The sequence below is a fragment of the Drosophila montana genome, unplaced genomic scaffold, assembly GCF_035044405.1.
Source record: "Drosophila montana isolate Dmon_TW-CO22-7 unplaced genomic scaffold, ASM3504440v1 contig_3200_1, whole genome shotgun sequence".
Taxonomy (NCBI): domain Eukaryota; kingdom Metazoa; phylum Arthropoda; class Insecta; order Diptera; family Drosophilidae; genus Drosophila; species Drosophila montana.
Genome location: NW_026998080.1, coordinates 7,271,200 through 7,295,372, shown reverse-complemented (window position 1 = coordinate 7,295,372; position 24,173 = coordinate 7,271,200). Strand labels below are relative to the sequence as shown.

The window sequence follows — 24,173 nt, the reverse complement described above, 5'->3', positions numbered from 1 at the left end:
TGAATTCGTATTAAAAAGTTTTCCCAATAGATGACTCCCTCGGGCTTGCGATCGCACTCCGAACTTAACAGTTAAGGCGATTCAGCTACACAGCTTTTCCAAATATTACTTGTATATTTTAAAATCCACTTCCTCCAACACTTAAAACAATTATTAAATTAAGTTTAAAAAATCAGTTATATTCGACTTGCCACCCATCTTAAAGGCCACCACCAGTTCCGATAGTCAGTGAAATAATTTATCGATTTCGGTATGTTCCCAATGGCACAGCTTAAATAAATACAACTTTATTGTACGCAGCGCATGTAAAACTGTTTGTGTACTAATTTAAATTAAATAATTAAACATATTTCATGTGTAGTTCACTTTCCATTTGTAATCATTTGTGCAGACAATTTGAAACTTATATTTTACAGTGTGACCGAAATCAATGTTGTCCTTTGCTTAAAATAATATATATTTTAATAACAACATTTAAGTTTAAACAACACGCAGAAAAGTACTTATTGTCAAACTGTTTACAGCAACAACAACAAAATTCGAAATTGCAGTATTTTAAATATTAGCCTGGGCGGGTTTACACAGTACGAGGGCTGCAACAAAACAAACAGGGATGCAAGTCGGACGCAACAAGATTATGACATTTTCGCTTGTCAAAAATTTTTGTCGTCCGCTCGCCCGATCTAAGCCTGTTATTGTAATTAATAAAATTTTTGTATATTCTGAGAATGTTTTCTGCCAACACACACTCTGTGGTAAGTGCAGGCCAACTACGATCCCGATACACAATTCATTCCACTCTCACATCCACTGACTTTTTGGTTTTTTTATTCAATATCAGCCCTACCTTTATCTGGGTAATTTTAGTAGAAAACCGCACTATTACACCGTAAAGCGAACCAAACTGCAGACAAATGGAAGTGTTCCGCGTTTCTTTGCCGACAAATCAAAGTCCTCCAGCTCCAGCAGCAGCAGCAACAACAGTTATTCGCCGGCGCAGGGTAAGCGCCACGACCTCGTGCTGGATTTCAAGAATCTGCTCAGCAAATCGGGCGCCAGCTTACAGAGCATTGTTGAGAAGGCAGCGCGACTGAACGGAATCTTGGACAGGGAGCTTGTAAATGATGCACTCATCAAGGTGACCAGCATGCTGCCCTCAATGCGCAACATCCATGTCACACTGGAGGAACCAGCAACACAAAGTGCTCGTGGCAAGCAACAAAATTTCAAGTTTGAAGTCTCAATGAACTCCCCGCAAAATATTGGGTTTGTGTGCGTTAAAATAACACAAAATGTTCACTTATAAAAGAATACCTTTTCGATTGCAGCAGTATATATCCAACTGTCATGAGAGGTCTGCTGAACCCACTTTTAACGACCCATCAGCTGTGAGTAGAGACAGAGATTACGAAAACTGAGAGAAATGTTTTTAATCTGACCATCATTCCTTCCAGGAGACAACTGCGGGAATTCAAGACAGATCGTTCCATAGAGGCGGAACAGAAACGCAATCCCACAATGACAACGAGACTGAAGTCTGCCATTCAAGGAACGCCACATAGACCAGATGGGGAGCTTAACATTCAGGCCGAGAAGCTTAAAAAACTACTCAGCAAATCTAGCGAGCAGGGAAACGCTCAAAATGCGGTACGTTCTGCGAGATAATTAACCAAATAGTGTCGGGTCTTAACATTAAACTGTAATTGCAGGAAAACTTAAAAATTGCCTTTGCCGAGGGCTATTTGGCTGCATCAAACGCGGAAGATTCGCAGAAATCAGGAAAAACAATGAAGTATCTGAAGGTATGTCTCATACACCCTTGTTAACGTCCCCCTTGTCTTTGTCTTTCGTCTCTTAACCCACCTAAGAAAGCTTCTCCGATCGTGAAATGATGTACGTTCTGTCCAAATAGAGTTCTTTAAATTGTTAATTTGTTGTCTGTAGCAAAGCACGGTATTCCGCTTTCGCCTAGGTATTAATATTGAATAAATCCAATAGCTAACCGTCGTGTCGATTATTCGTTTTTAATAAGTCGAAGATAGCTTTACTTCCTGGTTTTGTAGTCTGTTCGCTCCTTAGTGTTGTGAATAATGATCAGTAATTATCACGCAGATTTTCCAGACACTCATTGTTATCGTCGTTTTCATTGGAATCTTCATGAGCTTCTTCACCTCTTCGAATGGATCCGTTTTCCGGTAAGCATTCAAGCCTCTTGCCTCGTATTATCAATTCTAAAAACTTGTCTTTTAGCAGCATACAACTGGGCAGTCAGGTTGAGGTCGATCCGGAGGAGATACACGTTACATTCGATGATGTTAAGGGCTGTGATGAGGCCAAGCAGGAGCTTAAAGAGGTGGTTGAGTTTCTCAAGAATCCCGACAAATTTTCGAATTTGGGTGGTAAGCTGCCAAAGGGTGTGCTCCTCGTTGGCCCGCCAGGCACCGGAAAAACCTTGCTGGCCCGCGCTGTTGCTGGCGAGGCAAGTGTTCCATTCTTCCATGCCGCTGGTCCAGAGTTCGATGAAGTCCTGGTGGGTCAGGGAGCCAGACGTGTCAGAGATCTGTTTAGTAAGTACTGGATGCCAAATAAACAATTATTATTGTATCTCTTATTTCCACTATAACAATTATCAACAGAGGCAGCCAAGGCACGCGCTCCCTGCGTCATATTCATTGACGAAATCGATTCGGTTGGCGCCAAACGTACAAACTCTGTACTCCATCCATATGCTAATCAGACCATAAATCAATTGCTTTCCGAAATGGATGGCTTCCATCAGAATGCTGGTGTCATAGTGCTTGGTGCAACGAATCGTCGCGATGATTTGGATCAAGCATTACTTCGTCCTGGTCGTTTTGATGTTGAGGTTGTGGTGTCTACTCCCGATTTTACTGGTCGCAAGGAAATTCTGTCATTGTATTTGGAAAAAATTCTGCATGATGACGTGGACTTAGATATGTTAGCACGTGGCACATCGGGCTTTACTGGCGCGGATTTGGAGAATATGATTAACCAAGCTGCTCTGAGGTGGGTCTCTTCAATATCTTCATTCAGCAATGATTTTAGTTTAATCGTTTCCGTAGAGCTGCCATTGACGGCGCGGAGACTGTGAATATGAAACATTTGGAAACGGCACGTGACAAAGTACTTATGGGTCCGGAGCGTAAGGCGCGTCTGCCCGACGAAGAGGCGAATACAATAACAGCATACCATGAGGGAGGCCATGCGATTGTGGCCTTCTACACAAAGGAATCGCATCCTCTGCATAAGGTTACAATAATGCCGCGTGGACCCTCACTGGGACACACAGCCTACATACCGGAAAAGGAGCGCTACCATGTCACAAAGTCGCAACTGCTGGCAATGATAGACACAATGATGGGCGGTCGTGCCGCCGAGGAGATCATCTTTGGCACAGATAAAATCACATCTGGCGCAAGCAGCGATCTGAAGCAGGCCACGTCCATTGCCACGCATATGGTTAAGGATTGGGGCATGTCAGAAAAGGTCGGTCTCCGAACAATTGAGTCGGCAAAGGGTCTGGGGTCCGGTGAGACCCTGGGGCCGAACACAGTGGAAGCCGTGGATGCCGAGATCAAGCGTATTCTGAGTGACAGTTACGAGCGTGCGAAGGCCATTCTCAAGAAACACACAAAGGAACACAAGGCGCTGGCAGAGGCACTGCTGAAATACGAGACTCTGGATGCTGATGATATCAAGGCAATATTGAATGATAACCAGTAGTATTTGTTTTCTGATTGGCTTCAGTTTAGCGTGCACTGCATATAAGTACATATAATTACATATATTTTAGTTACAATATTATAAACGTAAACACTCTGAAAAGGAATACCAGAAAAAGATCGGGACGCAGACGAACAGTTAAGAAATAAAATGTTACAAATATTTTTTATGTATGTTTTTCTATAATATACACAGAGTGAACACCATGAACAAGCATATTTGCAGTTTATCATTTCTGCTGGGGTGAATTGTTGTTATTTCTTTCCAAACCATATACGTCATACAGCTGTGGGCACCCAGGAACTAACAGGAGCTGTAATGTTATTACACGATGCGCGCTATTTGATTCCAATAAAAATACTGTTACTAGCTTTAAAGGAAAACGCTTTAACTAACATATGGCTAATAAGTGGTAATAAAATCAGATTAATGCGAATGTTGCTCAAACTAATCTGTCAATACCATAAATGTCAATACAATAAATTAAATAATTTATATATTTTAGATGTGGAATACCGAAATTTCGGTATTTTTATCTTGACTATCGAGTATTTCCGTATTTGCTGTTTACGGTCATACTGAAAGTTAATTGATTGGACAAAGTTACAAGTCAACTTTTCGACTAGAAAAATTTACAAAATAATCAGTTGAAATGAGTGAATATGAGTTCTCCGAGACCGCATACACTAAAATAATATTCCATGCGGCCAAATACCCACACCAGGCTGTTAACGGCCTACTGCTGGCCGAGAAGAAGCCAAAAGGTTCTATAGTCCAAATCATAGATGCAATTCCTCTTTTCCACCAGTGCCTTAATGTCACGCCTATGGCAGAAATAGCACTAATCCAAGTAAGTTAAATAATTCAACAAACCAGAGCTTTCCAAGTGTTATACTCTCTAAAATCGACGCAATTGCAGATTGATGCCTACGCTGAGAGTGAGGGGCTAGTTATTGCCGGCTACTATGCCGCGCCAGAGAACTTTTACGATAACCAGATCGAAAAGGCACCAGCTGCCAAAATTGCTGACAAGATACAGGAAAACTTCAAGAACGCATGCTTCGCGGTCGTTGACAACAAGCTGGTGTCCCTGGAGCACAATCGGGCGGCGCTACAGGTGTACGGCTATTCGAGTGAATCCAATCGCTGGTCAAAGGCCAAATATTCGCTAGTTCACACGTCACAAACTTTAGAAGGGGTTTCCCTGCTCCTGAAGAGGGGTGCCATGCGGGATGTCATTGATTTCGACAACCATCTGGATAATCCCGAGAATGACTGGACCAATCAGTTCTTAAATCAATCCCTGAAGGACCTGCAAAAGTTATACTAAGTATGTTAAATTGTTAGCTAAAGTGCATTTCAGATCAAGTAGAGCATAGCCGAGGGCAGAGAATTTCAACCTTGCAATTTAATTTATTGTATGTAATTACAATTGGATTTCAGTAATCTTTAGAATAATGCATATAAGTTAAATAACATTCAACTAATTAATAATTAATCAATTCTTTCGTATTTGCTTCTCGAGTACAAGACCTAGCCCTATCTGATCCGGTGAGTCCGTCTGTCGTTCCCGTCAAGTTAGTTTGTCTTTGAGTGCGCGTCTTTTAAACCTAAACATGTTTACAATTACCATTAATAAATACAAATGAATAATATGCATAGAAATTTGCTTTTTTGGTTGACTGTCCTATAAATTTAAATATTTTACAACAATATTGTAATATCGCGATTGCTGATTATACATAGGTGTACATAATACGTATGTGGATATATCGGAGATCGAAAGTATAGCGAAAATGTTTCCGTTTTAATTATATTATATATTTGCTTTAATTTTAAGGTATTGTATAATTCGATATTATTCATTCATCATTCTAGCAAATATCATCGAGTCAAACGATTTATTTAATACACATTATCATAATTTATTATATGGAACGCGGGTCAAGGAACGGGAACTGGAATTGCATTTTGTCAACGTTTGCATCTTATTTGATCTTACGTCATTTGTTTTGTATTTTGTATATATATATATAATATCAATTATAATTTTTGTTGCCTTGGGTATGCAAATAGATAAATTTATTGTATTCGTATATTATATGTATATATGTATTTTGTTTGTATATATATATATATATATATATATATATATTTCTTGAACGATATCTGTTGCTGGTATCCTGTATATATACGAATGCATGCAGATATTGCCGGATGTGGGGAAGTGTTGAATCTGTTGTCGGGTTTATTCATTCATGGAGTTCTACGAGGTCGCCTTTTGATTATATCCTAGCTATACAAGTGCACTCCATACACAAATATGTACATACAAATACATACCAGTATCTATGTATATCAAAGTATGTGCACACCTCTGTACCTAAACACTCAAGCATTATCTTGACCATATGCATGTCTGCACTTTTATTCGAATTCTGTTTGCCTCACGTATACGAGAAGTAGTTGCTGTTGTTGTTGTTGTTGTTGTCCTGTGTGTTATAGCATCCATCATCACATGCTATGTTAGTTGATCTATAAGGATGCAATATACATATGTAGAATCATTAAAAATATATATCTGTGTGGGTGTGGAAAAGAAAACTGTGTGCAACTGAAAAAAAAAACAGAGGTATTCAAGTGGATTTTGGAAAATAAGAAGAAATACTAGATGTGTGAAGCTCAGCGACAGTTAGTGGGTGGATTCGAATGCCCTTGTAGAGGATATTATAATTTTGTCAAGAAATGTGTAACGCATAAATGGAGACCCCGCAACGAAATCTGTCCAACTATATAATATAGCTGAAACAGGAGCGAACAGTAAGAACATTTTCAGCTTTTACAAGCCTTAACATGCTCCTCTTATCAATATCGGACTATTATAGATCTGTAAGAATCGTTTTTTTTAAAGAAAACTTATTTGTCTTCAAGATATCTCGACTAAACGCAGCAATTGCGAACTAGAGAATGCAGTTCACATATCTTCAAAACCGTAAGCCACATGTCTACAAGGGTATTTAATCTTCGGCGTGCCGAATGTAGTCGTTCTCTCTTGTTAGTCGTGTTTTCAGAGAAGTTTCGTTAGTGTTGCTTTAAGCTTATCAGTGTATCCAGAGTCGATCTAGAAATTGCCACCAACGACACCAGCGATATTTACCATTCCCGAGGACAGAGAGTTGATGGCATCTTCCACTGTCGGCTTGTGTCGATCGAGTTTAGATGAATTTATGGGCGAGAAGTTGTCTACGATTGTAAGCGTGAATGAAAATATACACATATATATATATATATACACAACACAAAATGATTTGATTTGCAACAAAGAAGTGACAAGTGCCAATTACCGAGATCACCACTCGAACTGGAGTCCGTAAAACTGGGCGTGCCCTCTGTCCAAGTGGGTGTTGAGCCCTCACCTGATGCCGGTGGCGTCCAGGCCAAGCCGCCACGCGAGCCATAGTGACTGCTCGTTGACGTGTCCACCGCCAGAAACGTGTCCAGATGCACCTCAGAGACGCTGCAAATCAGAGGCAGACAAATCAGTTCCAGAGCCAGATGAGCCCGCTTACCAAATACCTCACGATATCCTCCTTGTAGGAGCCACGATAGGCGGGACCAATATTCATTTTCCGTTCCAAATACTGTGGCTGTTGCTGATAATAGGAAGGTTGCTGCTGCTGCTGCTGCTGCTGCTGGTGGTGATGATGATGATGATGGTGCTGCGACCGGCGCCCAGTCGAGGATGTGCTGTTCTTGTTCGAGCTGTCCTCGGAGATGTCGTCAAAGGCAGGGGGAGGTGTTGAACTGCATGATGGAGTTGTGCCTAGCAATACAATGAGAACCAAAGCAAAGGAATTAGAAGGGTTAGCAGCAAGTCAATCAGAAAAGTGGCTGGGGAAATGGGAAATGGAAAGCATGCTGCAGTCTAGGCACAACTGTTGCGTCTCAAGTCAAGCGAATCCCGCAAGGTGGCGCCAATCGATTGGGTGTCCGTGCTCTCCGGTATGGTCGAGGGCGCCGCTTTCGGTGCGCGTCTCTTGGCACGTTTCGGGCGCTGTGGTGCTGACAGCTGCGCCGGCTGCTCATCCTCGTCGGGCAACTGCTCTACCGGTAGCTCCAGCACGGGCAATGCTCTCTGCCGCCGGTATGTGCCCTCCAGCTCGCGCTTGACCTCGAGAAACGTGCTCACCGACTGCAGCAGATTGTCCTCCTGCGCCTCGCAATTGTCCTCACACAGCGCCATATCCACAAAGTGCAGATAGTGACTCTGTTTCTGGCGGCGTTGTGGCCGCCTCGGCGAACGTTCGGAGCTGCTGCTAACTGTGGTCTGGGCGGTGCGATAGCTGTCGGCGCGTATGGGCGGAAAGCTGCGCACTATGGAGCCCACCGAGGAGCGTTCGCTGCGCGCAATAAAACTGTTCTGTCGCTGAAAGATGTCCACATGGTTGATCAGACGCGACTGCGGCTGCTTCTGCTGCTGCCGGTGGCAGCTGCTCTCCGAACGTGCCGTGGAGTAGACGGACTGCATGGACTCGCGGCGACGCACTGGCGCCGGGCTGGCATTGTCGCACACATCGAACAGATCGTGCAGCTCCAGCCAGTCCTGCACATTGCTGGGCGAGCGACGCTCCCCGAAACGCGGCATCTCTACGCTGGGCAATTGGAGCGTGTTGCTCGTGCCGACTGTGGCTGGGACTGTGTTTGAATTATTATGCTGTGTGGCTATACCTGGCGTGGTGGAGTGCGCCCGACTCTCCTGTGTATCCTTGCGACGCGGCGAGCCGCGCGGTGGCACTGGCGGAGGAACACGCGCCTTCAGATTGCTGCCAGCCGCAGTCCCAGCCGTCGTTGACGGGTTGGTCGACGAGCGCTGCCTCACCGGCGGTGGCACATTGCCCTGGCCGGCTGTGCTGGAGTGACGCCCACTTTCCCGATCCCGATCCCTGTCCCGCTCACGCTCCCGCTCCGAAGCAGCTGCTGCCGATGTGGCCTCCGTTGTGGGCATCTTCGACTGCTGGAAAATTTTGCCGCTGCTGTGGGAATGCGAGGCGTGCACAGCTGAGAAGGAAAAGAAATAGATATCAGTATATATACCAGTCATATGCTTCCAAGGAATCTTACCACGTGTCGACTCGTTCTCGCTGTCTATGGAGCGCTGTATGGCCTTGGAGAGGCTTTTTCTCTTCGAAGGCGAATGCTTAAGCGCTATAAAATTAAATATAAAGAATTAGCTGACAGATCAGAAATGAGAGAAGAAACTTAAAACAGGTATATGCATTAGATAAGCCATTATGCAAAGCCAAAGATCGGGCTATATATAGATGGGTTACTTAAAATGTGAACACTAACGTGAGATTGAGAGGCATGCTTTGCGTCCGGTTTGATCAACCAACCAGGTGCAGTAAGAGAAACAGGAACAGAAATCAAAATGAAAACCAAGGTGAAACAACTTAATAAATATACAAACATATTTTACAATATTTTTTTTAAATGAATAAGATTAAAAGTAAGCTAATACAACTTAATAAATATGGAAACATAAATCACATAGTTTTTAGACTGGTTAGAAAATACATTGTGTAACAGAAAGTTTAAATTAATTGTACAAATATTTTCTTGTATTGTTTCTTTACCTATATAACTGGTTACCAAGGTACGAAATTTTCTGTGATTTCCTTTGATCTCTGGGAGATCCACTACGCGTACAAGTGTGAGTAAGCCGCCAAAGTAATATCGAAAAGAAAGCAGAGAACAGCTGAATTTTTCGTTTTTTTTCTCTTTGATATTTTCATAGAATACAAATTCAATTACTGATTACAGATTTAAGATAACAGGGCAAGTGTACTATATTGCACTTTTGTTGCATAAAAACTCAATTAAAGAAAATTAGCAGTTTACTGTGTGTGTGTGTATTAAGCAAGGCTGCAAACCGAACCGAATCGATAACCGAACCTTAAATCAGACCAAATAACCGAACCGAAGCGTAATATTTAAGGAAGAAGATAATCAGGCTTTAGGTTCACGAACCGAACCTAAAGACAAGCAGTTGGTTAGCTCCGTGAACCGAACCATATATACATTTTTGTTAGGTTTACAGCCTTGGTACAAATTACAATTAATTTGTTATGTTGTGTATTTGTGTGTGTGTACAATTGTTGTGTGGTTGTCTCTGAAGCTAATTAAGTGTGTGTATTTGTGTGTGTGTGTGTGGGTTTGTGTATGTGTGTGTGGGCAGCTACGCAATTTCAACATCATTTTGTTTAAGGATTAGTTTAGTTTTGTCTCATTTTACTGGTTACTTTGCCAAATTGCACAAAAGTGCCTTATAGTACGTGCTCTTGGCCCATTTGCGACAGCCTGCTTGCACTTACGCGATGGTATCTTGCGGAATACGGTTTTAGCCATAAAGTTTTGAAATCTTTGAGCATAGAACGAGGGCCGACAAACCGAAACGGTCTCCTATGATTATAGAAACAAGATGAGGATGATTTTCTGATTGAGATCTCGGCTCACTTACCCCATCGTGTATAATGCTTTTGAATGTGTGCTCCAGCTTCTTCTTCAGCCTGTAGGATTGCAGTATATCGATGATGCCAATGTAGAGCAGCAGGCGTTCGCCCTTCTCGCTGCGTGCCGGAATGCCGCCGGGTCTGGACCATAAAACAAATTAAATTAAATATGATTAGTCAGGATGTATAGCATGCTTTTGTCAGTACTTACGGCACATCCTCCTCATCGTCGATGGGTTCGCTTTCCGCCTGAATGCTCTCCATGGCCGTGGAGTGCGCGACCAGACGCTGCCGATTCACCGATCTGTATGCCACACTGGATTAGCATTTCATCAATTGCTCCTCTTTGGGACACCCATTTCCAACTCAATATATACTCACTTGTTTCTGCTGATGCCCGTCGCTGCGTCTCGTTCCTTGCCATCGCCCTCGGCTGCCTCCAACGGCTCATCGACATCGGAATCCTCGGCCAGCGGTGCCCTCAATGGTTTTCTATGCTCACTCAGTTTCTCCTTTAAAGCCACATCCAAGTTGTGCACGCCCAGAAGCAGCGAATAGTCCATTATCTTGAAAGATTCCAGCACCGTGCAGTCCCTTTGTATGGTCTTAATGAGCGCCGAATATGTTTCCGCCTCCAGAAAGATGCCGTTCGGATGCTGTTCCATAAAGTCGAGATCCTTGTATGTGGGCGATTTCTTGGCCCTTTCCGCCTTCGATGCCTTGCGCTTAAACGTCGAACCCTTGAGATCATATTTCAGATGCATTCGCACCGATGACGGCAGCAGATTATTCATCACCACCAGGCGGATATTTTTGGCATTGCTCGTTTGCAGGCAGTAGAGACCGAAGAATTTCGGCAATAAAGTGCGCGGATTTTGATTGAGATTCATATAATAACTGTAAAATTGAAGTTCTTTACTGATATATGACCTGGTGTACATTATAGTCCACTTACCCAGGCAGTAGTTTTTGTAAAAATTCACCCTCTTTGTGTTGCACCGTTTTGATAATGAACTCATCATCGTCCGTTAAATAGAATATTGAGCCGGAAGCACCTGGATTCGATAGTTCGCGCAGTGGCGAAGTGCACATAGACATCTGTAATAATGATGATGATGATGATGACGTTGGAAACCTAGTTAATACTTTATCGATTTGTGAATACTGACCATGAAATCATCCGGCTGTATGCCAAACAGATCACGAAAGTAACGAAATGCTATGGGCGCATAGATCTTATATCTGAATTCACTATAATGGTGGGCAGGTGTAAGGCTAGAACCCTCTGGCGGAAACGTAATGCTCTCGATTTCCCAGAAGTCCATCATAAGTAGATCACGTTTTGGCTTTGATGCCAGGCTGCCGACCTGTCAATAAGAAGAGCTTAATTGCTTGATTGATGGATTGTTTTCTGCCACTTACCGTATGCTGTATGCCTAGCTGTATGGAGCCCATGATTTGCGATGTCTGTATCTTTTTGTAGGTAATCTCGCCGCCCTCACCGACCCGCCTGTGTCCAATCTTTCGCTCCTTGTCCGCTTTGTTCGCCGAGCGCAAAGGCCGACTGCCCAGCTGAGAGTAATACACAGAATATTCGACCTCAATGCTAAATATATAAAGCCCTTCCCCCCACACATACTAAAACTTGTATGCCTAATGGATGTACTTACGTCGGGCGATGAGTTACCCACATGGTCGGTGGAGACTACAAAGTTGAACAAAGCGTATTATTAGTTAACTACTTAACGTGGCTCAGTTCATGTATAATTTACAATGTGCAGGACATGAATAGCGAATGACCCAAGTGGGAAACAATTCAAATTGAGCTTGAACTTGGGTTAGCTACAAATACACTCACACCGTATATACTATACATATACACACACACACGCACACACACACGCGCGTTGTTGCTGTTTATCCATAAATAGTTGACAGGGTTGTTGGCCGTTTGAAAGTTTCTTTTGTTGTCGTTTGTCTTATTCTTTTTTCGGTGTTCTTTAAATACAAATAACATTTGTAAACGTGCTGCTGGCATTGGCTCTCAGTCAGTCAGTCAGTCAGTCAGTCAGAAAGTCAGTCAGTCAGCCAGCCAGTCAAGGCGGAGGGTTGCGCCCACTGCCGCCCACCTACTTTGAGACACATGCGCCACGGCCACTTCCATTTGCCATTCATTGATTTTTTTTGGAAGGAATTTGTTCATGTTCCGCACAATTGTTGAGGCAAGTTTAAGCTGGCATTTTTGTCTTCTGTTTTAAACAAAAAAAGTTAATTTAGCTAATTAATTACCATTGCCTGGCTCCGCCAGTTTGGCCTGCGATGTGGAGGAGTTGTCCATGTCAATGGTGTGGATGGTGTCCCCGTCGCCGGACGCCATGCTGACGCATTAGCTGCTTCAGCTGCTGCTGCTGCTGCTGCTGCTGCTCCTGGTTGACACTCGTCCACGTTTCCACCTAAGCTGCTTAGCTACTAATACTAGGACATGTTGCTCGGTTTATTGGGGGTTTTAGTGTCTTGTAATTTTGAATATCTAAAAGCTACTTTTGTTTAATTTGGCTCTTGTGCTTCGGGATTATCCAACAACAATCAATGGGCCAAGGGAGCAGAAACCTTGGCGTCTGGCCTATGGCGTCAACCTTTTTGCAATTTAAGTTCACGACGATGTTGATTTCTCTGCTGCTGCTGCCACTGCTGTCATTTTCACTGCATACTCATAGGCACACTGGAAGGCGCATTGGAAGTGCTCGTTCGTGCATGCGCGCCAGGGCTGCACACTCAACAAACAACATACAACAGGGCTGCAGGCGATTTTTATGCAAAATGCGCTAAAATATACCAAATAGTCTAAAATTCAAATTAAAATTTATTAAACAAGCAATCAATTTAGCCAAATGTTAACGTATACTTAATATTCGAATAGAACAACATAAAAACAATCGCTAAAGATTTATTTAATGCACTTTTAATGTTTTCGTTTTTTATTAGCGTTTCTGTACTCAATTAGACCTATACATCATACATAACTATTTATATATATATTTTTTTTATTTATGTGGTAAATATATGAATACATTAATTTGTTTTAGTTTTGTTGTTGTTATTTGTTGTTTGTTTCTGCTTGTTTTGCTGTTTTGTTTAGTGTTTCTTGTTGTATGTTTCACTTTTTTTATTCATTTTTAACTGTATGTGTGTGTGTGTGAGTGTGGGAGTGTGTGTGTGTGTGAGTCATTTCATTTCTCTTACATTTACATGCATTTACAAAATAAGCGCTTTTTTAAAAATACCGCAAAAAATTACGTTTATCGTTTAAAATTCTATTTAAAAATGAAAAATTGTAAACATTCTATACGAACATAAAAACAAATCGTACGTACATAGCCTACAAAAAACACTATCAAACTAACTGCTTAAAGCTAAAGATGCGATCGACATAACTACGGCGACTGTTGTCCATTTGCGTTGTATATTTGTGGCTTTATCTGCAATGGGGCCCAGAACAAGGTTCGATTAGCAACTGTTCCCGGCCAGGGCTCGCCCGCCCGCCTGCCCGGCCGCCCGGCCGCCCGCCATCCCGCTTACCTCTACTTACCATAGAAAATAGTCTCCCTGCGTTTGGTATAGTTTGTGCCAAGCAGGAAAAACGCACATGTTATCGGTGTCGGTGATTCGAGCTGATCTCTAGGAATGCGCGTCCGCACTGTCATGCTGTACAGGCCGCTCGGGTTCTGATCCAACTGCGTCAGCACCGAGTCCAGTATGTGTGTATCAAAGCTACAATTTGTCCAGGGTCAGAACTTTCAATTGTCGAACATGGTTGAGCTTTACTTACATGACCGATAAAACCGGCTGTGGAAATACGTTCTGCACCGCGCACATTATGTCCACATCTGTCTGTTCGCCACCCATGCGTGCCTCCAGCATGAAATCCGACTCAGGAACTGTTTGCGCGGATTGGTTTAGTTTCGGTATGGGGATTGTCAATCGACGGTGACGTGTGGGTCATTGGATACAGGGCAAAAAACCGTGAGAATTAATCAAGTGTCAAACTAAACAAAAACAAAAACAAAAACAAAACTTTCGAAATAGACACCAAACAAAAAAAAAATACAAACAAAAACAAGAGGCGGCGCTTGGCTGCTGGCTGGGCGTTCTGTAACCGCAGCGACTGCCACATGACACGCATGCAAATTTGAGTCGCACGTGCCACAAACATACACCCTCACACACACACACACACATGCCCACCCACATATGGCACCTACCCAACACCTATGCAAACAACTTCACGCCATAAACAGGTGAGGAAGAGGCAATAGCTTGGCATAGCCGACGCATTCTATGCCCTACACATTACAGTTACTCGGCCGGAAGAATCCTAAGCTATGATATCAATATTTATATATCAAATTAGGCTAACATTCAGAAGTTGGGCTTTAAATATAACTCACTTTTCTCGAGATAACAAGAAGTTCCTAAAATTACATCAAATAAAAATGGAACAGCTGAGCTTGATTCTCTTCTGATTCAAAATTATGTAAAGTACTATAAAATGATCAATTTTTGTCAACAATCTAACTATACATAATAAGTAAAAGCTATATCCGAGAGTATAAGGCCGCCTCTTTGACATATTATAATGCATATTAATTAAACCTTCTTTTTTGTAGGGTATATGGGATAAAAAGCAAAACAATGGGTATATGTAAATTGTGGACCCCTTTCACATACCGATTATTTGTAAGCGGGCACTTCGCTTATCCGTGGACTCAAAGGTTTGCACGGCACAGGTGTATTCCCCCGTCATGTTCCAGTCGGGATTCTTTATCGATATAACACCGGGACTGCCCTCCATGCTGAATATTTTGGTGTCTATCTTTGCCTTCATGAAGCCCTACAAGAGTCCCAGCAACAACAGCAATAACAGCAAGAACAATAGTAGAAACAAAGAAGAAGCACAAGAAGAAAGCGAAATTTATGTTAATTAATTTTTTGCCTTCTGTGCTTGACTCTTGCCCTCCGTCAATGGGGGGATGGACGTCGCTGACTATGACTCACCATGGCGAAACCCTTTACGGAGGGTATCCACTGATAGATGGAATGATTGTTGAACAGCCACTTGAGCACAAAGCCCTTCTCCCGCGGCCCCATCTCGTACTCGCAGTCCAACACCAGAGGATCGGGCTCATTATCACGTTCGAGTGTGTAAGTGTGCGGCACACGGAGATTGGTAATGCGCACCGTATGGGTCACTGTGTGGGGTCAACAAGGATTAGGATGAGCTGTTAGGTTAACTATCCCGGTATACATACCCGTGAGTAACGTGAGGCCGGCGAGCAGCGTTGCGCACAAGATGCTCCAGCTCCAGCTAGCCATGTGCGCGTTCTAGTCGTCGACCTGGTCGTGGTCGTCGTCCTCGTTGTTGTTGTTGTTGTCGCCGTTTTTGTTGCAGCCGTAGCTGTTGCTTATCGTTATCCGGCACGCTGTGTCGCTCAATGAAACACCTCAGCCCGCGGACGCAATTCGTGGCAGGATTCGGCTCAGGCTCAGGCTAAGGCTGTCTATTGGTTCGGTCTCCGGCTCCGCTGTGCATTGCTCAACAGCCTTTCAGGCGCTTGGTCACACGACTCATCAACTTTCTCATTAGCATAAACATAACATCACACAGGAAGAGGTCAACTGCGGACCCCGGGACTCGCGACACTGGGTTTTGTTTTTGCGGCTAGCGGGCGGTCGGGCGGGCGTTCGGGGGGTTGAAAGTTTCGTATCTCCACTTTTCTGCGCTCTACGATGAGCTCAGCATTCCGATTAGCCGAATGGGAATTAAAATCGAAATGCTGCACTCCTTCAATATCACACGCGAATACTTTAGCTTATAACCACCGCAGTTTGTATTATTTAATTTTCGATTCTATTTTCGATGCACAGCAATTGAAAGTTTTGCGCATATACAACTTTATGTTGGTGAAAAATCGACTTTTTGCTGTGTGTTCGACTGTGTGTGTGTGTGTGTGTGTGTGGGGGGAATTATGCCAAATGGAGTTTGCAGCTCCGTACCGCTGGATACCAATAGTGTTGGTATCTTCTATTTAACTGTTGTCCTTTTTCCAGCCTAGCTTTTAATGTTTTAACACTGGAATAGCACGCTACTAAAAAAACTACAGAGCACTGCACACACAGACGGCGAGCTTTTGGCAAACCGCGAGCTTTCGCCTCTCTGACGCATACTCAACGTCAACGCGTCGTCCTTTTTCGTCCTGCACAAGTGCCGCAATCAGCTGAGCGCCAACGCGTTGGCGCATGCGTCACATTTTTGACAGCTGCTGACATTTCCCTTTGACAGTTGGTTAAATGTCAGCAATTCGGAGAGTTGCCTGCCAAAGAGAACTCGGGCTTGACAACGTTGAACTTGTTGCAAGTGTCAAGGCAGAGTTCACAGTTAATTGCTGGCTAACTTATTTGCTTAATTAACGCTTAACCATGCCGCATGTTACACACATTTAACTAACAATGGGTTAACAGAAGTGTGCATATTGCCTACTTATTGGGGCTGAATTTGTGAACAAACGTTTTTGTAAGGAATTGGAAGGGTAGAGTTAAGAGTAGTAATATTTGTAAATTCATTGCTAATTTCTTATTGTTATTGTGTTTTTAAAGAATTGATAAATAGCGTTTTGAATATTATGTGATAATTAAAATATTTATGTGAGAGAACAACGACGCGCTAACTTTTGAACTTGATTCTCTAAACTAAAGTATGAAAATTTTGGGAGTGAAGCAAGCTTAAAATTCTTGAAAACGGGCTTAAATCGTACTTGACTACAAATAGATATCATAATAGTTATTTCAGTCTTCCAACTTTGCAAAAGCCAACTCTCAAAGCAAGCTACTTTCACTATGAAAAATAGGAGAGAAGCCCTAGTTTAAAGCGGCATATTAACTAAAACCCTTTTTATGTGACATGAAAACAAATATTAGAAATGAAAGTTAATAGACGAATTGCCAATTTTAAGCTCTTATTAAAATATAAGAACTGACATTTTGGTGCCTTATAAAACTTCTTGTTAAAACTCATATTTTGTAAATAACCTGTTGAATATTTAATTTAAAAGCCAGCCTGACGCTGAGCATAAACTAATACTCGTTAATTTGTAATTGTGCTAGTTCAAATCCTAACACACAAATTTATATTAATCTAATCTCTGTTATTTGGTGGATTAAATAGAAGCAAGACATAAATCCAATTAAATAAAACCTTTTAGTTATTTGCTAACCAATTAAAAATCTTAAAAATATAAGACAAATAAAACATGTAGAAAAAATAATTCGAATTTAAATAAATTTAAGTGTAGGCAACTGTAGATCACCAGCTAATTTTATACCATTTTTTCGTCCGACAACTTTCTTACTTCGGAAACTGTCTGGACTTTAATGGAAGGAAGTATCAGATTATCATACCCTTTAAGCATTAGGAATTCCACTTACTCTTATGCTTAACAAAACTTACAATTCGGTTGAAAATGAAAAATACTCGTTTTCTAATTATACATTTTATTAAATTTTCAATAACATCAGCAAATTTCTTAGAATCTACTCTATAGTTAATAGTGTTTTATGTGCTGAGCGCCTTGGCATTAGATACGATATAGTTACACACACACACATACACACACACACACACAGGCAGAGTTGACACACATATATTCACATATGCTATATATACTATATAGTAAAAGTATGCTATAAATATGTAATTTCTTTATATATATATGTATATGTGTATGTATGCTTGTTCCTGTTGGATCTTACACTCGGGCATAATGCATATGTATGTACTATATTTTATACAATACAAGTGTACTCTCATTTTGTTTTTTTTTTTTGGTCGCATTAAAATTTTGTGCTGGCATAAAAGTATCTCGAATATGCATCTACACTTCAAAACTATTCCCACTCAATATTAGAAAATCGCCATAAATTAAAATTGTTTTCGAAATCGTCCAAACAGATCTCTTTCTTTAAATAGAGAAAAAACTGTATTAATTTTTGGTGATTTTCTAAAATGTAGCTAAAGTTTTTTTCAGTGTACACGCTGTCGGATGTGTGGAGGGAGGAGTACATGAGTCTAGATGCATTCCGTGTATACCGCAAACTACAGCTAATGTTTACAACGTTCAGACGAAGTGTTAAAATATGCTTAGATCGTAATCTTTAACTGAAATCACTGGAATATATTTTACACAAGCAGATGGTTCCGTTCCGTCCCGGTTGGATCACTAATCACTGGCCGCCCCATCGCTGTGCCCGTGTCCGATGAGCGTCTCGATGCGAAAGTCCTTGGCAATGGTCTGCCTGGCGCATCTCAGATTGGCGGGCTCGCTGTTCATCTGCAGCAAGGTCGTCCTGGTAAGTGTGTTCCTGTGCGTGGCCACCTTGGGACTGGACGTAATCGCGAGCGAACTGTTGGATGCCTCCGCCTGATCGAAGAGCATCGCATAGGGCGAATTGCGCTCCGGCTCGGGGTCTGGATCGCGTGTGATGGCCTCTGTGGCCACATCTAAACGATTCGGATTTGTGCACACCGAATCCACGGAGTCCGATATATGCGAGTCCTGCTCATGCTCATTGGCGCTTTCCACATCAATTTTATCGCACGAGGTATCGTCCCCATCCCCATCCACATCATCATTGTACACATTGAGATCCGTATAGTTGGCTCGCTCGGCATATTCCGCGGCTCCAAGGCCAGCCGCAGCGGCGGCGGATACATCGAACGCATAAGGATTTTTGTACTTGTTGGCTCTGCTGGCATCGCCGGCGGCGCTGCCGCTGCTGGCTGGAGGCAGTGCGTCGACGGCGTCCGTTCGGCGGTTGATGAACGACAGGCGATCGAACTTCTCGCTGTTGTTCTGATAGAATGAAGCCTCCGCATTGGCAAAGAAGTTGAATTTTTTATCCACACGCAGCGCCGTGTCGAACACATCGCTGGGCGTGTGCATCACATCAAAGTCGCGATTCCCATTGAAGTTGGGCACATTGAAGTGCACCGGCACCAGCGGCACCGGCTTCCGTATCCAGAACGGCGACAGCGTCCCAAAGACGGCGGGAAACGAGAATCGTTGCATGGCCGGCGCTCGTTTGTACCGCTTCCGTCGGCGCAGGAAGCTGCCATTGTCGAACATGTCCTCCGCCAGGGGATCCAGTGTCCAAAAATTGCCCTTGCCCGGATTGCCCGGCTCGCGCGGCACTTTGATAAAACAATCGTTCAGACTGAGATTGTGGCGAATGGAGTTCTGCCAAGCGGGAAACTTGTCCTTGTAGTATGGAAAACTGCAAAGTCAAAGGGAAATGTCATATTAGAGTAAAAGATTGTTTATATTTTAGATCTCATATATAAGATTTCAAAGAAGATCGAGACAACGATAGCAATCTGCTTGTCTATTCCACTTGATATTAAATTTTCAGTTTAAAGATATTCTTGATGAAACTCAGCTAAATAATGGAAGGATTAAATGTGGCATATCACACAAAAGATCGGAAGGAAACGAGCCTGACGAAAAATATTGTTTGAGAATTTCGGAAAGTTGGGTTCAAATTAAGTTTGTGAAAAACATTTCAAGCAAATAAACTGTTATTAGATTTGACCTACTATCAAATAGATCCAACCGGAAAATAGGTGAAAACTTTCTCGTATTAGCTGATCAATCCACACAATAAAATAAAATGAGTAAAGATGAATCACAAAAATTAAATTTATATATTAATTCATTATTTATCATTCTGATTTATTCATTCCTCGATTCTAAACTTAGTTCATCAAAAATTCAAGATCTTGGATGCGATTTCCAGTTATCTTATCTAAAAATTGCATTTGGATCGATTCTAAAGAGAATACATTTTCTTATTTCTGACATTATTTTTATATTTTGTAAAAATATTTTCTTCTTTTTCGAATAAACTCTGAACCATAGGAAATATTTTTTACTTTTTAGAAAAAAGTATTCTGTTGCACAGAAACTGTTACTTAAATTTGTTGTTTCTTTTCATTTCAAGAAAATTACGATTTGTTATTCTATTTTTATATTTCATAGAATCTGCATTTAAAAACCGAGTTTCTTAATTTTAGCTAGATTTCGCACTGTAATTTTTCTGAGTGTACTCACCGGGACATTATGAAATCACATATTCCACTGAGCGTGAGTTTCTTGTGCGGCGACTGAAGTATGGCCATGGTGATCAGAGCAATGTAGGAGTACGGCGGCTTCACCAAGGGGCCGCCGGTGCCGGCGCTGCCGTTGACGGTGCCGCCGCTGCTGTTGTTGTTATCGCCGCTGCTGCTGCCGCCGGCGGCCGTCGACTCAAAATCGCTGTCGTCGCAGATCATGGACATTTCATCCGCAGCGGCGGCGGCGGCACGCGAGGCTGCGACGCCGCCGCGCTGGCCCTTGTGCAGTGGCGGCGACTGGGAGGAGCAGTCGTGCAGGGCGTGCATGGGATCCGTGCTGGTGTGCATGCTTTGGGCGTTTAGCTTTAACTATTCTATATATCTCTTGTACACTGCACCAAAATGAGCTGTCCTTGTATTTATATTTGTATTTGTATTTGTATTTGTATTTGTATTTGTATTTGTATTTGTATTTGTATTTGTATTTGTAGCGTATTTATTTATGCTAATGAAATGCTTAACTTATGAATAGGACGTAACACTTGTTTGACTATTTCTCAGGAACTGATTAATGCGCTTTTTTCACTTAATTTATTTTGATATTTCTCAACACGAATTTCAACTGTGCAACGTGACTTCCGATTCCGATTCCGTTACCGTTACCGTTGCATTTAACGTATCCGCTTGTATTGAACTTGAGTTGGAAACTTGTCACAGTTACGACTTTGCGACTTGGTCTGACGCGTCATCCGTCGGTTTGTCTGTTTTAGGCGGAATCCTTTTGCCAAATGTTAACTGAATCGCAACGAAAACGAAAATCTTCTCGCCCGAAATGTTTTTCTACATAACTCAAACATTTATTTATCCAAAACCGCTGCCGCTCTCGCTTCCATGAGCTTTTGTCGGCGCTGCTATGTTTTCGTATCTCGAATAACTGTGATTCTACTGTCGACGTCGTCGTCGTCGCTGTCGCTGCCGTCGCAGCAGCCGTTGTCGTTGTCGTTATTCCTGCCGTCAACGGCAGCAGCATCAGCAGCGCAGTCGGCGCCAGCGTCAGCGCATCGGCAGAACTGTTCATGGCAGAGCGAGATGGAGATAGGCTTTGCGTCTGCTCTCAGCAGGGGATGACTGAGATTGTAAACCAATCTACGCACCCCCAATCAGCAGCCAGGGGCTGGGCAGGGGCCGAGGCAGTCGCTCTCGCGCACATTCACACACACATGCACAAATACACACACACACGAACACATACAGGCGACGTAATAACATAAAATGGTGGAGTGCTGCTTGCTGTAAATGTGATATTTGTGTTTTCCTCTCCAACCATTGTGTAACGCGGGCGCGGACGCAAATTGGCAGGCGACGTCGACGCCAGCGACTGCAGAAGCCAAAACTCATGGCGTGCCCCGCCGTCGCGCTACCCGCGCGCGCCCACAGGCTGACGATGGGCAACATTTTCTCAAATTTAGATACCTTTTGCTGCGTTGACGTCGTGGCTCTTAATAATGTTTCATTATGTCAGCCGCACTCACACACACACACACACACACTCACACTTACTGCCTTATTATGTGTGCGTGTGTGTGTGAGCTGTGCTAGTATGCGCTCTCGTTCAAATGTTAGCATTTTTATGTGCGAATGTTTTTCTAACCGTATGTCGGGCATTCTCGTTCTCGTTCTCGTTTCAGCTCAGCTCAGTTCAGTTCGTTTGAGTACCCCGCCGCACCCGCGTTCCGCGTCTCACGTCGCAGCCAATGCGCCATTTTCGCAACATCCTTAACACAATTGGGGGGTATTTTGTATATGTATGTATGCCAGCTGTGCGTGTGTGTGTGTGTGTGTGCATTATTTCTCTTTTTCATTTTCGCTGTTTTTGTTCTCTAGTTGTTAGACATTATTGTTGCTGCTGTTGTTGTTGTTGTTGTTGTTGTTGTTGCTGGCGTTCGCTTTCTTCCCTTTTCAAATTAAACATTCAGTAGTCAGTTTTATTTGTTGTACTTTGTTCAAATTAGTTTTCAGTTTTGCGGAAGTTGCTGGCACACAAACACACATACAGACACTCTATCGCAGCTAAACAATAATGGTGGCTAGCAGCTCCACCCCCCCCCCCTCCACCCCCCTCTCCTGACAGGACAATATTGATATCGTTTCTTTCCCCTTGCATGATTTTCATTATTCTATTTTCTTTTGCTCAACCCATCTTTCCTATTCCCATTTCCCGTCGCATCCCATTCGCTATCCGAAAAAAAAAAATCAAAATCACTTGGCTACACTTACAAATCACTGATTTTTAGTCAACGTTATGGGCGTGGTAACGCCCCCCCCCCCCCCCCCCTCCCTTTGTATACGTGTCTATGTGTAGCATTGTGTGTGCTCGTCTAAGGCAAGCTTTATTGGGTTTGGGGCAGCTCTCGCTGCCGTTGTGCAATCCAGTTTGTGGTAAATTTATTGCGGATTTCCTTTGTCTTTTTACGAGCTCAGATGGACATCCAAGCAAACTCCGAGTTTCAATTTCAAAGAAGTAATAAACGAGCGCTTCGCAAAAGCCATTGATTTGGATGCCGCTTTAATGGCAATTATTACAAATGTGATTGTCGAGTTCTATTCCGATGACTAAACAGAGCTGAAAATGGCGCTATAAAGCAAGGGAAAACGACAGATTTCAGTTATACATTCAGCTAAAACGACTTTAATAACGAATATCCCACATAAATTAGGTTTATTTTTTAAGCATTATCGAATTTGCAATTGTTTTCGTTTAACGCAGCATTAGTGAATCCCATTATTATATCGTTTGATATCTACATCGTTCATTTGTCATATGCCTGCAATGGCATTTGATCGATCCTTCGATCCTTAAAGCCTATAGTCTAAAATTTAGTTTAAGAGTATTAAATAATTGACAAAATTGATAGCTTATACTGTTACTATTTCATTATTTAGAGGCATTAATAAAGAATATGAAAATCGCATAGAAAGGCGTTTAAGGTGTTGAAGAGGGAGAGAGAGGGATAGAAAGAGTTAGACAACGAGAGAGAAAGAGAGAGAGAGAGGGAGAGAAAGAGGGAGAGAGAAGGAAAAAGAGGGATAGAGAGGGAAAAAGAGAGAGAGAATAGTTAAAAAGTTTGAGAAAGGATGCTGATAAAGAGACAAAAAAAGAGAGGAAGGATGAAAAAAAAGGTAGATATGGATTTAAACTAATACAAGTTTTTTTTTCTAGAAAAATGAAAATTTCGAGATGTACAGCTTTTGGCGTTTGCCTTATTTTTACAATAATATCTTGATATTTTATTTTTTCTAGAAGAAGACAAAACTTGTATAATAAATAAACAAATAAGAAACAATATTCTCATAATCTATTAACGTCTTTGATATTTTTTAATTTCACATATCTGATAAATAAATCTCTATTTTGCTGAATTTGTGAAGAGACAAAAGGTAACAACTCCAAACTTCATCATATATATTTATGCTCAAGCAGAAGAAGAAGTCCTTTGACAGGACGTATGCTCATCGATCTCAGAGATTCTAATGGCCAAACTCTTTCTATTGAAATAGTATAGAGACTTCTTACAATATCTGAGATCAAAGTAAGCAGAGCGACATCACCATAATTTGTATACCCGTTTGCAGCGATTACAGGGTATATAAATAACATATATATAGGTTTAACAATATAGTGCCTGGTTACAGATATCCTATGGTCTATTTCCACTTGCCTAAGCACATTAACTACTCTAAGTACACCAACAGTTGCC

At 42.2% G+C, this 24,173-nt stretch overlaps 5 protein-coding genes across 19 annotated transcripts; 2 read left to right on the top strand and 3 right to left on the bottom strand.

Annotated features, from left to right (window-relative positions):
• The first annotated feature begins 498 nt into the window (after positions 1 to 498).
• Positions 499 to 3,906, top strand: YME1L (ATP-dependent zinc metalloprotease YME1L). Of its 9 annotated transcripts, none has more exons than XM_064686338.1 (9): positions 499 to 755; positions 842 to 1,266; positions 1,332 to 1,388; positions 1,455 to 1,647; positions 1,710 to 1,802; positions 2,113 to 2,195; positions 2,254 to 2,567; positions 2,637 to 3,027; positions 3,084 to 3,906. In XM_064686338.1, exons 1-9 carry the CDS (start codon positions 729 to 731, stop codon positions 3,742 to 3,744), a joined length of 2,244 nt encoding a protein of 747 aa, XP_064542408.1. In that variant the 5' UTR covers positions 499 to 728; the 3' UTR covers positions 3,745 to 3,906. The 9 variants fall into 9 exon arrangements, with proteins under 9 accessions (XP_064542408.1, XP_064542406.1, XP_064542402.1 ...); XM_064686336.1 differs by having other exon boundaries at positions 2,251 to 2,567; XM_064686332.1 differs by having other exon boundaries at positions 842 to 1,272; positions 2,251 to 2,567.
• Positions 3,907 to 4,311: 405 nt separating this feature from the next.
• EMC8-9 (ER membrane protein complex subunit 8/9) lies at positions 4,312 to 5,825 on the top strand. 2 transcript variants are annotated; one of them, XM_064686342.1, is made up of 3 exons: positions 4,312 to 4,594; positions 4,664 to 5,074; positions 5,623 to 5,825. In XM_064686342.1, exons 1-2 carry the CDS (start codon positions 4,397 to 4,399, stop codon positions 5,072 to 5,074), a joined length of 609 nt encoding a protein of 202 aa, XP_064542412.1. In that variant the 5' UTR covers positions 4,312 to 4,396; the 3' UTR covers positions 5,623 to 5,825. The 2 variants fall into 2 exon arrangements, with proteins under 2 accessions (XP_064542412.1, XP_064542411.1); XM_064686341.1 differs by lacking the exon at positions 5,623 to 5,825 and having other exon boundaries at positions 4,664 to 5,399.
• PIP5K59B (Phosphatidylinositol 4-phosphate 5-kinase 59B) lies at positions 5,138 to 12,951 on the bottom strand. Of its 6 annotated transcripts, none has more exons than XM_064686324.1 (17): positions 12,543 to 12,950; positions 11,924 to 11,958; positions 11,676 to 11,825; positions 11,423 to 11,620; positions 11,209 to 11,351; positions 10,635 to 11,150; positions 10,465 to 10,569; positions 10,262 to 10,394; positions 10,116 to 10,203; positions 9,378 to 9,440; positions 9,094 to 9,111; positions 8,866 to 8,949; positions 8,473 to 8,802; positions 7,321 to 7,567; positions 7,089 to 7,261; positions 6,902 to 6,987; positions 5,138 to 6,279 (listed from the first exon to the last, which is right to left on the bottom strand). In XM_064686324.1, the coding sequence occupies exons 1-17, from the start codon at positions 12,628 to 12,630 to the stop codon at positions 6,271 to 6,273; spliced, it is 2,466 nt and encodes an 821-aa protein (XP_064542394.1). In that variant the 5' UTR covers positions 12,631 to 12,950; the 3' UTR covers positions 5,138 to 6,270. The 6 variants fall into 6 exon arrangements, with proteins under 6 accessions (XP_064542394.1, XP_064542396.1, XP_064542400.1 ...); XM_064686326.1 differs by having other exon boundaries at positions 10,465 to 10,557; XM_064686330.1 differs by lacking the exon at positions 6,902 to 6,987 and having other exon boundaries at positions 7,161 to 7,261; positions 12,543 to 12,951.
• A 360-nt stretch (positions 12,952 to 13,311) lies between these two features.
• Positions 13,312 to 16,407, bottom strand: LOC135431712 (uncharacterized). Its single transcript, XM_064686972.1, has 6 exons — positions 15,563 to 16,407; positions 15,309 to 15,502; positions 14,982 to 15,144; positions 14,083 to 14,191; positions 13,843 to 14,024; positions 13,312 to 13,732 (listed from the first exon to the last, which is right to left on the bottom strand). Exons 1-6 carry the CDS (start codon positions 15,624 to 15,626, stop codon positions 13,653 to 13,655), a joined length of 792 nt encoding a protein of 263 aa, XP_064543042.1. The 5' UTR covers positions 15,627 to 16,407; the 3' UTR covers positions 13,312 to 13,652.
• A 1,709-nt stretch (positions 16,408 to 18,116) lies between these two features.
• On the bottom strand, positions 18,117 to 21,340 carry fd59A (forkhead domain 59A). The gene is made up of 2 exons (XM_064687182.1): positions 20,414 to 21,340; positions 18,117 to 19,580 (listed from the first exon to the last, which is right to left on the bottom strand). The coding sequence occupies exons 1-2, from the start codon at positions 20,761 to 20,763 to the stop codon at positions 18,527 to 18,529; spliced, it is 1,404 nt and encodes a 467-aa protein (XP_064543252.1). The 5' UTR covers positions 20,764 to 21,340; the 3' UTR covers positions 18,117 to 18,526.
• Between the last annotated feature and the right edge of the window lie 2,833 nt (positions 21,341 to 24,173).